The sequence below is a fragment of the Anomaloglossus baeobatrachus genome, chromosome 1 (genome assembly GCF_048569485.1).
Source record: "Anomaloglossus baeobatrachus isolate aAnoBae1 chromosome 1, aAnoBae1.hap1, whole genome shotgun sequence".
In the NCBI taxonomy this organism is placed as follows: domain Eukaryota; kingdom Metazoa; phylum Chordata; class Amphibia; order Anura; family Aromobatidae; genus Anomaloglossus; species Anomaloglossus baeobatrachus.
Window position 1 is genome coordinate 902,265,184 of NC_134353.1, and position 12,500 is coordinate 902,277,683.

General features: G+C 44.7%; 1 protein-coding gene across 1 annotated transcript in view; it reads right to left on the minus strand.

Annotated features, from left to right (window-relative positions):
• The window catches only part of CTIF (cap binding complex dependent translation initiation factor), a 225,439-nt gene that overhangs the window by 126,169 nt on the left and 86,770 nt on the right, over nt 1-12,500 (minus strand). Inside the window, 1 exon segment of the mRNA XM_075327260.1 lies at nt 2,158-2,243. Within this exon segment, the coding sequence (XP_075183375.1) occupies nt 2,158-2,243 (86 nt within the window).

Genomic DNA, 12,500 nt, shown 5'->3' on the forward strand with positions numbered 1-12,500 from the left:
CCCTTAGATATGCACAGAGGCCCCCAGACAACGTTGGGGGAGAAACGTATTGGGCAGTTGGATCTCCAACTACCTTTTTTTTTTGTATTCAAGGGCGATAAACCGCTACCTGAGGTGTCTGGAGGAGGATTTCTCCTCTACCATTCTCTGGTCCCGCCCAGTTGTCAAAATAATTGTAAATGTTCAGGAGGAACAACAAAGGAACTGCGCAACCTAGAATTCAAGGCAAATTTCTGTAGCATTTGTTTTTATGAGGAGTTCAATTATTTAACAAAACAGACATGTTTGAAAAGCTGACAGGTCCTCCTTAAAGGGGGTACAAGAGATGAGAAAAACATGGTTGCTTTCTCAGGAAACTGCAGCGTTCTTGGTTGGGTCTCATCTCGTACTGTAGTGCAGCCCTATTTACTTGAGCTGCAATACCAAACCTCGCCTATGGGGAAGAGTGGCGCTATTTCTAGAATGAAACCATGAGGCAAATTTACCAGGACGATTACGGTAGAAATAAGGATTAAACACCTTAATAAATCGAAATAATTTTGTACAACTCGGCAATTGTGCCGGCCAGCTACTGGAATATGGGTGGGATAGGGTGCGGCTGCACACAGTGGTCAAACTCATCATAAGTGGCGTAACTTACTCCAGAAATGTGTGCCAGTCCCTAATGTTTTTCCAATTATCTCTGCAGCGTTATCTTGAAAATCAAGTGTGAGTGCAAAGAGAGAAAAGACAAAAAGAGAAAAACAAGAGAAAGGAAAAAAGGGTGAGAAAAAAAAAAAAAAAAAGAAGAGGCACAGAGACAGACAAAAATAGAAAAAAATGAAGGAGAAAGGAAAAACAGGGAAAGAAAGAAAAAAGGCAAAAAGAGAAAAACAGCAAATGAGAAAGGAAAAAAAAAAGGCAAAGAGACAAAAAAAGAAAAAGAAAAAGATAGCTAAGGCTAAAAAGAGAAAAGGAGAGAAAGAGAAAAAAAACAAGAGGGAAAAAAAGGGAGAGGAAAAAAAAGAGGCAAAGACAAAAATAGAAAGAAAAAGACAGTGAAGGAGATAGGAAAAAAGGGAAAGAAATAGAAAGGCAAAAAAGAGAGAAAGAAACAGCAAATGAGAAAGGAAAAAAAGAAAGGCAAAGAGAAAAAAAATAATAGAAAGAAGATAGCAAAGGAGAAAGGAAAAAAAAGAGAAAAAGGAGAGAGAGACAAGAGAAAGGAAAAAAAGGGAGAGAAAAAAAAGAGGCAAAGAGACAGACAAAAATAGAAAAAAAAAACAGTGGAGATAGGAAAAAAAAAGGGAAAGAAGAAAGGCAAAAAGAAAGTAAGAAACAGCAAATAAGAAAGGAAAAAAAAAGGAGAAAGGCAAAGAGACAGACAAAAAAATAGAAAGAAAACAGCAAAGGAGAAGGGAAAAAAAAGAGGGAAAAGAGAAAGAAAGAAAAGAGAAAAGGAGAGACAGTGAAGGAAAAAGGAAAAAAATGAAAGACAAAAAAGCTTGAGAAAGGCAAAAAGAGGAGATAAAGAACAAAACTGAAAAAGAAAGTGTAAAAAAAGAGAAAGAAAAAAAGGAAAAAGACAGAAGGAGAAAAAAATAAGGACAAGATTCATCATTGCAGTTGTGCCTGTTTTCTTCTCTGGTTGTGTTGTTGTGTTTTGAGCTTTTTTTCGTGTTTGCACCCAATTCTTTACGCTGTTTGTGGTGTTTTTTTAAAGTCTGTATGCGCTCATCTGTTTGTTCTGTTTTTTCCCCCCACTTTATAGGTGCGGTTTAGTGACTGCAGATGTTTTCACCTGATTCATCAATTGTGTCTTTTTAAAAACTTGCAAAATTTCACTTCAGCGCCCCTACTGCATTTCCAAGCATGCTTTTATTTTGGGGCAATATTTGTGACAAAAGTCACAAAAGCTGTTCAAGAAAGAATTTTTTGACTTTGCACCAAATTCATGAATTGCTTGGGAAATTTTTCTGAATATGGCACCAAAACCGGCAACCAGTAACACAAGAACGAAAAACAGAGTAAAAATAATACTTGCAGATGATGAGTGGGAGAAAAATAGAGTCATAAAATATATAAAGAGAAGAGAGAACAGAAAAGTAAAAGACAAAACGACAGGTGCACAGAAAAATTAAGAAAAGAGGAAAAGAATATATAAAGATATAGAGTAACTGTTCTTACCTTCGGTCATTTCTTTTCCTCCGGAATAATTTTTTGGTGTGTGCTATCTCTGCTTCGTGGGGCAGCGGGTGATATCCCTGAGGAAAAACAAACAGAAAATGTGGTGATTTTGCTGAAACATATTACAAGAGTCATATGTGATAACAGCTAGGGAATAACAATATACATGCACATAGACTGTCCCTATAAAAAGTAAATACAATATGTGGTGATTTTGCTGAAACATAAAAGCATTTAACACCTCATGGCGATAACACACTCATTCTGGTAAGGAGTTATTTGACAACCACTAAGGCTATGTTCCCACTTTGCATTTTTTCTGCCGGCAAAACCTGCTCTCTTGGCAGTAAAAAAAAAAACAAACTGGTTTTGCTGAGTCTTTGGTTTCATTTGTCTACAGTCCATGTTTAAATAAAGATAGTTTCATTAACCGAGAAGGCGGCGGTGTCTGAGAGAACAAGGCGGCGGCGGCTGAGAGAACAAGGCGGCGGCGGCTGAGAGAACAAGGCGGCGGCTGAGAGAACAAGGCGGCGGCTGAGAGAACAAGGCGGCGGCGGCTGAGAGAACAAGGCGGCGGCGGCTGAGAGAACAAGGCGGCGGCGGCTGAGAGAACAAGGCGGCGGCGGCTGAGAGAACAAGGCGGCGGCTGAGAGAACAAGGCGGCGGCTGAGAGAACAAGGCGGCGGCGGCTGAGAGAACAAGGCGGCGGCGGCTGAGAGAACAAGGCGGCGGCGGCTGAGAGAACAAGGCGGCGGCGGCTGAGAGAACAAGGCGGCGGCTGAGAGAACAAGGCGGCGGCTGAGAGAACAAGGCGGCGGCTGAGAGAACAAGGCGGCGGCTGAGAGAACAAGGCGGCGGCTGAGAGAACAAGGCGGCGGCTGAGAGAACAAGGCGGCGGCTGAGAGAACAAGGCGGCGGCTGAGAGAACAAGGCGGCGGCTGAGAGAACAAGGCGGCGGCTGAGAGAACAAGGCGGCGGCTGAGAGAACAAGGCGGCGGCTGAGAGAACAAGGCGGCGGCTGAGAGAACAAGGCGGCGGCTGAGAGAACAAGGCGGCGGCTGAGAGAACAAGGCGGCGGCTGAGAGAACAAGGCGGCGGCTGAGAGAACAAGGCGGCGGCTGAGAGAACAAGGCGGCGGCTGAGAGAACAAGGCGGCGGCTGAGAGAACAAGGCGGCGGCTGAGAGAACAAGGCGGCGGCTGAGAGAACAAGGCGGCGGCTGAGAGAACAAGGCGGCGGCGACTCTCCAATTTCATTGAATGGTGAAAAAATGCTGCAAGAAGGCTAAAAGAATGACGCTGCTCTTTTCAATAGCGCAGTAGTTTTCCATTTCTATCAAGGAGAAAGGCAATCGTGTGCAGGAGATTTCTGTGATCTAGCTTTTGCTGCTACTGTAAAAAAAAATAAAAAAAAATTAATTTGTATAAAACTCATGAAAATAATCTGCAAAAAAACCAAAAACAAAGCAAAGCCGCTAAGAGTGAACAAAGGCTAAAAACTTTCATGTGAGCTATGGCCCGTTTCCAGGCTGCGTCGCTCTTCATCAGGGTGACACTTGGCTTTGCAGAACACCGCTGCACACTGAAGTCTGTCACAATGGCAGAATCTAATCATTTCAAGAGAAAGATGAATGAATGCCGTGACACAAAATGAACTTTTCAAAAGGTAAAGAAAACATCTTCAAGGGCCCGCCGCTCCTTACAGTAAGTGGGGGGAGCGCGGTCCGTGCTCTGCAGCTATCCCTACACGAGGTCATGTCTTTGTATGGGCTCCATACATCTCAAGGTCTGTGCATTGCAGGTCAGTACCTTTATATGCAGACACTGGGCGCTTTCAGTGCGATTGTTATACTCCTACACATTCACATAACTGCGTGGCGACATTGTATCTTCCTGGGCGCCATTATTCTGTTCTGTCCCAGCGTCTCCATTCCTCTGAGGACAGAGTAAAGTAGTGATAACCTCGCTGACTTCACTGTTGTGTGTTGCATTGGCCAGTAGTATCGGACTTGTGACACGCACACTTTGCTATTTGTAGGGCTTCTATCACTGTGACCCGAGTCCTCCTAATAATGTCCACAAGCTCACGAGTCCTCCGTGTTCAGGAGCTGCCCATACTGATAGGCAATACACTATGTAACAAGGGGTAGCGGTCCATCATCTATGGAAGGGAGTGACACGCTGGCAAATATCAATTACCAAGGAATCGTTTTAGAAAGCAAGTTCAGATTGGTGATTTCGTTTTTATGAAATTTGCACAACATTAAAATAAGCCTAAATGTGGAAAAACATCTAAGTTGTCCTAAATATCTTTTTTTATTATTATTATTATATTATTATCATTATTATCACCTAGTGTAAACGGCACAGTTCTCCTGAATCCGGCGCTATTTTTTTTTTCTTTCTGCGCCTCTTCATTCCACAGATATGACCCTCTTTTCTCTGTATATAATTTTGCTCTTGTTAGCCAAGTGGGTGTGGTCATAAAAAACACCTACAGAAAAGAGCTGATGACCACACCCACTTGGAAAACAAAAACACCCCAAAACACTAGATTTACATAAAATAAACAGAGGGCCTTATATCAGAAAAAAAAGAGGCACAGGAGCAAAAGAAGGACTATTCCAAAATCAGGAGAATGGTTAAAAGTGCTGGAAGAGACAGTAAGTGCAAATAGGGTCTTAGCCTAAAACACTGTCGGTGTAAGGGTAGACTCACCTGGCGTTGGTGTGAGAGTCACAACCCCTCTAATGGCGTACGTACGGCTGCAGCAGAACCCACGTGGAGATGCAGTTCAAATTTGGAGAGAAAGGGTTAATAGACCGCGCTGCCGCAGAAGAGAGGATCCGTGTAGAAGAAATTACTTTGTCTACGCGTTTCAAAGCCTCATGGCTTCTTCCTCAGGAGTGGACATCATTTTTCCTGAGGAAGAAGCCATAAGGCTTTGAAACGCGTAGACAAATAAAAAAATGTCTTCTACACGGATCCTCTTTTCTGCGGCAGCGCGGTCTATTAACCATTTTCTCTCCAAATTTGAACTGAAAAAAATCAGGAGAATGGCGGAGAATGGCGGCATTTACACCCTGGTAATAATGTAGCATATTCCTAAAAAGTGATAAGTTCTCTTTAAAGGAAGATTTCACACACCCTAAAGTTTTTACAAAAATAGTTAAATCATATAGCAGTATCGCCCTGTAGCCCTCTGCTGCTCCGTGCCAACACTTCCCTAGTCCTCTGCCGGTCTCCTGGCACTGGAGGTCACAAGTGATCAGCTGCAGCGCTGGTTGTGTCGCTGGAGCCTGGAAAGCAGGGAGGGGGCGCACGACTGGTGCGGGAGGAGGGGGCGCACGACTGGTGCGGGAGGAGGGGGCGCACGACTGGTGCGGGAGGAGGGGGCGCACGACTGGTGCGGGAGGAGGGGGCGCACGACTGGTGCGGGAGGAGGGGGCGCACGACTGGTGCGGGAGGAGGGGGCGCACGACTGGTGCGGGAGGAGGGGGCGCACGACTGGTGCGGGAGGAGGGGGCGCACGACTGGTGCGGGAGGAGGGGGCGCACGACTGGTGCGGGAGGAGGGGGCGCACGACTGGTGCGGGAGGAGGGGGCGCACGACTGGTGCGGGAGGAGGGGGCGCACGACTGGTGCGGGAGGAGGGGGGCGCACGACTGGTGCGGGAGGAGGGGGCGCACGACTGGTGCGGGAGGAGGGGGCGCACGACTGGTGCGGGAGGAGGGGGCGCACGACTGGTGCGGGAGGAGGGGGCGCACGACTGGTGCGGGAGGAGGGGGCGCACGACTGGTGCGGGAGGAGGGGGGCGCACGACTGGTGCGGGAGGAGGGGGCGCACGACTGGTGCGGGAGGAGGGGGCGCACGACTGGTGCGGGAGGAGGGGGCGCACGACTGGTGCGGGAGGAGGGGGCGCAAGACTGGTGCGGGAGGAGGGGGCGCACGACTGGTGCGGGAGGAGGGGGCGCACGACTGGTGTGGGAGGAGGGGGCGCACGACTGGTGCGGGAGGAGGGGGCGCACCACTGGTGCGGGAGGAGGGGGCGCACCACTGGTGCGGGAGGAGGGGGCGCAGGACTGGTGCAGGAGGAGGGGGCGCAGCACTGGTGCAGGAGGAGGGGGCGCAGCACTGGTGCGGGAGGAGGGGGCGCAGCACTGGTGCGGGAGGAGGGGGCGCAGCACTGGTGCGGGAGGGGGCGCAGCACTGGTGCGGGAGGAGGGGGCGCAGCACTGGTGCAGGAGGATGGGGTGCAGCACTGGTGCAGGAGGAGGGGGTGCAGCACTGGTGCAGGAGGAGGGGGTGCAGAACTGGTGCAGGAGGAGGGGGTGCAGCACTGGTGCAGGAGGAGGAGGTGCAGGACCGGTGCAGGAGGAGGGGGTGCAGCACTGGTGCAGGAGGAGGGGGTGCAGCACTGGTGCAGGAGGAGGGGGTGCAGGAGGAAAGGTGCAGGACTGGCCCCAAAAAACATAAGCAATGATCGACTTAAGAAAGGAAGTTTAAAATGGCCAAAGTGCTGATACAGAGGAGAACTGGAGGATTTTCTGAACGTTATTAGCATAGCGGTGTAATGGGAACACAATGTGGAAGAACAAAATTATTTTTTTTTGCTCTTAAAGAAACAGATCCCTTATGACAGTCCCCCGCAGAAGGGTCTCTGAGCGAGTTTGTGTCTTGCTCGCGCACGTTGCGTACTGACCTTTTCACCCTCCGCCCCCAATTGCAAAAAAAATCCTATTTGCTTTTTTATTTTTTTGCTCTTCTGCCCCCCCTCCCTCTGGAGATGTTCCGAGCTAATGAAAAAGCAATTATGCTGAAGACTTTCTAGCAGAGCTCAATGTTTTACAGATCATCCGGTGATACAAAAGAACCGTCAAATGAAGAAAAGCAACACTTACAACATGAAAGCGTCTGCTTCTACTTACAACAAAGAGCCCTTGGATGCGGGACAGAAACAGCTCATTAAAGAGGCTTGTTGCAGACTCTGCCTCCTTATCCCGTATCCTCATTTCTTTAACAACCTTTTTCCCACAAAAAAAAAAAATACAGAAATTTGCTTGCATTAAAAACAAAAAGGTAAAAAAAAAGAAAAGCTTAAAAAAAAGGTAAAAAAAAAAAGTTAAAAAGTTAAAAAAAAGTTAAAAAAAAGGTCAATAAAAAAAAAAGTTTGAAAAATAAATATGGTACATTAAAAGGGGTTCTCATTAAAGGGACGCTCATCCAGGACATTCGTACCTCAAGATTGAGCAGTAGAAGCAGCTTCTTCTCACAAGGAGGAAAATCTAAAGAACCCCGAAATTAGAGACAATGATAAGAAGGGACCTTGTAAAATATCTCCTGCCCAGCCTACATCTGGTCCTTTGGAACTGAGTGTAAACAGTTCAAATACTACAACTATTCACCTGGCTTAAAGGTGACCTCGTAAAAAAGTGTAGCAGTCTCCTACAGGATCACTGGACGATTCAGCCATGGATTTCCCCCATCTTCCATGTAGCAAAGCAGATTTTTGGAGGACCGTGAGAACCTCCAGCTGTGACCGCAACTAACCTGAGTGACATCAGCGCTCATCGCTTCGGCTCAGACATTCTCTGCCTGAAGTTACAGCATGCGGAAATGTTCTATGGCCACTCGCTGTCACTTTAGGGGTAGCAGAACCAGGATTGTGTGGGATCTCACGTGGATTATGTCAGACCTTCAGGAGAATTTTTGGGGTTAATAAAGGGGTGAAAAAGGGTGTTCTTTTGTCTTATTGCAAATAAAAGATATTTTTCGGTGTTTGTGTTTAATTCTTTTCACTTACAGAGTAGTAATGGAAGGGGGGGGGGGTCTCCTAGATGCCTCCCACTACTAATCTAGAGCTTAGTGGCAGCTGTGAGCTGCCATTAACCCCTTAAGGCCTGGTGCAGTGGCAATCAGGGTAATCAGGAAAAGCCGGGTCAAAGGGGGGGGGGGGGACAATAACCATGGGTGTCCCCAGTCTGAGAATACCAGCCGCCAGCTGTTAGGTTTTATCTTTGCTTGGTATCAAAATTGGGGGGACCTAACTTTTTTTTTTTTAATTAATTTGAAATCTTATTTTGATACACAGCCAAGATAAGTGCACGGCAGTGAGCTGCAGCCTGTGGCCATATGCTTTATCTGTGCTTTATCGGTGGTTTTTTTTGTGTTTTTTTTTATGCGACGATACTTACTGACCCACAGACAGCGCCTGTGATTGGAGGCGTCAGACAGGCTGTCACTTAGGATAGGGGCGCAGGCTGACTACAACCAATCACAGACGCCGGTGGGCGGGGGAAACCGTGAACATGCATGAGGCTAATGAGCTTCCCCGGAAGTAGAATGAGAGGCCGCAGGAGCAGTTACAGCTGCGCCGGAGACTCGATAAGTATGAAGCGCTTGCTCCAATCCCCCAATCCCTTCTACCACTATTTTTAGGCGCCAGATTCTGTCCCCCATAGACTTACATAGGGATCGACATCCGGACAAAAACCTTGAATAAATAGCGGGGAGGAATCTGTTTTGGTTTGTTTTTGGGGTTTTTTAAGCTCAGTTAGACCCACCGATCCCGGTTATCTGCGAGTCCTCCCATCACTACTAAAAACACTGGTCAAAAACGCACAAAGAATTGACATACTGCAGCTTTGTTACTTTGCTGGGGAAGGAAATACATGCAGGTTTGTGCCACAAACTGCCCCCATAACTGCAGCAAAAAACGCAGAGTGTCCTTGGGGCCTTACACTGTTCCTCTTATGACTCCTGGAAAACAATGCCTAAATTGTCAACTGGGTTCCAAGATTCCCCATGGTTTTAAGGGCTCGTCTCTTGTGGAGTTGACAACATTACTACCCAACAAGAAAAAATAAAAATGTCCAAAAAAATAAAACTACAACATTTTTTATATGTCCTTGTTGTTCACGCATTTTTATACATGATACCATCAAATTAAAGGCAAGAGAACAAAAAAAAGTTTTCGTAGTGCAAAAAATGTACAAAAGTTTATTTAGAGACAGCAGGTGATCATCAATAAAAGCAAGTGAAAACAAAGCCTAGCTCCAATATATGCACCACTTTCAGGGTTAATAACACATGACCATAACCATATTTAGTACAAAAAGAAGGGTGTGTATATTTTATATATATATATATATATATATATATATATATATATATATATATATATATATATATATATATATATATATATATATATATGCACACACATACTAGAAGGTGGCCCGATTCTACGCATCGGGTTTTCTAGAATGTACATATTGTGTAGTTCATGTATGATTTTTGTTATATACATATATACATATATATATATATACATACATACATACATACATACATATATATATATATATATATATATATATATATATATATATATATATATATATATATATATATATATATATATATATATATATATATATATATATATATATATATATATACATATATACATATATATATATACATACATATACATACATACATATATATACATATATATACATATATATATATATATACATATATATATACACATATATATATATATACATATATATATATATACATATATATATATATACATATATATATATATATACATATATATACATATATATATACACATATATATATACATATATATATATACATATATATATATACATATATATATATACATATATATATATACATATATATATATATATACATATATATATATATATACATATATATACACATATATATATATATAAAGAAGAACTTCAAAGAAACCTTGGTGACAGAAATGCAAATGACCAAGTAGTGAATGAGATAAGCAAACTGAGGTGTGAATATGCAGCAGTGAATATGCATCTGCAGGAAATAAGAAGCAAAATGTGTGAACTGCAGCATGAAAATGCCCGACTGAGACAGGAGATAACAGAGCTGAAGACTCCGGGACACCTGAAACAGGAGGACGCCATAGAAACACAGAGGAGTGAAGACAACATGGCCCCCACTGGCCAGGAGGGAGCTATGGTAACTAACACCAGAACAGACACAATGGCCTCCACTGGCCAGGACACTGAGATACCAAATAACTCCAACAATATGAATGCTCCTGAAAATAACATAAGTGAACCACAAACCAGAGAAACAGAAAAGAGAAGAGAACTAGCCACCAGCAAAATCTCCAGCACAGACCCCCAGCTTCACCCACGTACCCCACCCGTGACCTCACAACGTTTTGATACCATCCTAATAATGGACTCAAATGGGAAATACCTGAAAACATGGCGACTATTTCCAGGAAAAAGGGTCAAAAAAATCCACTGTGCAACTATTGAGCAGGTGATGGCAGTCATCAATAACCCACGGTTCACAAGCCCAAATCATATTTTTATACACACAGGAACAAACAATCTGCCAGCCCAACACCAGCAGATCGCAGGACAACTGACCCAACTAGCAAAGACGGCAAAACTAAAATTCCCAGACAGCAAAATAATTCTATCATCTCTGCTCCCAAGAAATGATGTATCCAGCCAAACTACCCAGAACATCAACACGGACCTGACCACAAGAATCAAGGCTGTGCCCGACGTGATCCTGGCACAACACCCCTCCATAAAACACCAACACCTCTACGACGACAAGCACCTAAACAAACAAGGGGTCAGCCTACTGGCCAAAGAGCTGAAGGACATTATACTAAACAGAGACCCCATGCCTGGACTCAACAACAACCAAAATCCCACGGAAAGACCCCCAACAATAAAAAGACAGGAAACCCCAATTTCATCACAGGAGGCCAGAAACAAAGCCCTTCACCCAACATCGGGCCATCAGAGGAGGAGACCACCATGGAGGGGACCATCAGCCCCACACAGAGACATGCAGGGCAGAGATATGGAAGAGATTAGAACCCTGCTCAGCACATTGTGCAGGAAACTAATGTGACTGGATCTAACATACCTATAAACCAGTCGTAAATCCAGAGTGTCTTACACAGCCGCACTCATTACAAGGTATATACACATGAGGTATATAGAAAAAAAAAAAAAAAAAAATGACCTCATTCACAATCAGCAGCTGGAACATCCAAGGCCTGAGCACCTCGGCCTTTGGATGTTAAACAAATGACCCCGACTTTATTCAAAGACTGAAGAATATAGACATTCAGATCCTCCTGGAAACATGGACCAGAGCTGAAAACGAATCTCTGGTGCCAATCGGATACAGAGAAATCTCTGTCCCTGCCCTTAAAAATAAAAACATCAAACAGGGCCGCTGCTCAGGAGGAATATTGATCTGGTATAAAGAAGAGCTCCACCAGTACATCACACCAGTGAAGAGAGGAGGCAGCCACATATGGATCAGAATCAGCAGCTCCATCCTCACCTCTCAGTCCGATGTCTACCTCTGCACCACCTATATACCACCGCCAGAGTCCCCCTACTTCAATCCAGACAGCTTTGAGATCTTACAAGAAGAAGCCACCCATTATCAGGTCCTGGGCAAAGTTCTCATCTTTGGAGACCTCAATGCAAGAACAGGGAGAGAAAAAGACTTTCTGACCACAGACGGAAACATCTACATATTTGGGGCAGAGAATGACAGTCACGACTCAGAACACTCAGAGAGAAACAGCTATGACAGTACAGTCAACAAAAGTGGCAAAAAGCTCCTGAACTTATGTAAAAGTTTAGGTCTTCATATTCTTAATGGACGTACAAAGGGAGACTCACTGGGAAGATATACACTAGACTCCCATGTAGGAAGGAGTGTAGTAGACTACGCCATTACAGATATGGACCCGGCAAATATTAGCGCCTTCATAGTCACCCCACAAACGCACCTGTCAGACCACAGCCAACTTCTCCTGTACATAAAATCTACAGAGAAACCATCCACACAAAAGCCACAGCAGAGCAGCCTCTACAACCGACCTCCATCCTATAAATGGTCCAAGACGTCAGAAATAAAATATAAAGAGGCTCCCAACAGACCGGAATTACAAGAGATGCTCCACAACTTCTACAGCTACAAGTACAAGTCAAACCCAGAAGGAGTGAATCAAGCTGCAAAAGACCTCAACAAAATATTCCACACCATGGCCAAATTGTCCGACCTCAAACAAGTCAACTACAAGAGGCCAAAAGAAAAGCAGATCAATGGTTGGTTTGACAAAGAGTGTAAAGCCGTTCGAAAGACCCTGAGAACAGCCTCAAACAATAAACACAGAGACCCCAACAACCCAGACCTGAGGGAAGCCTATGACACCATACAAAAGCAGTACAAAACCATCCTCAGGAGGAAGAAGCAGAGCTACATCT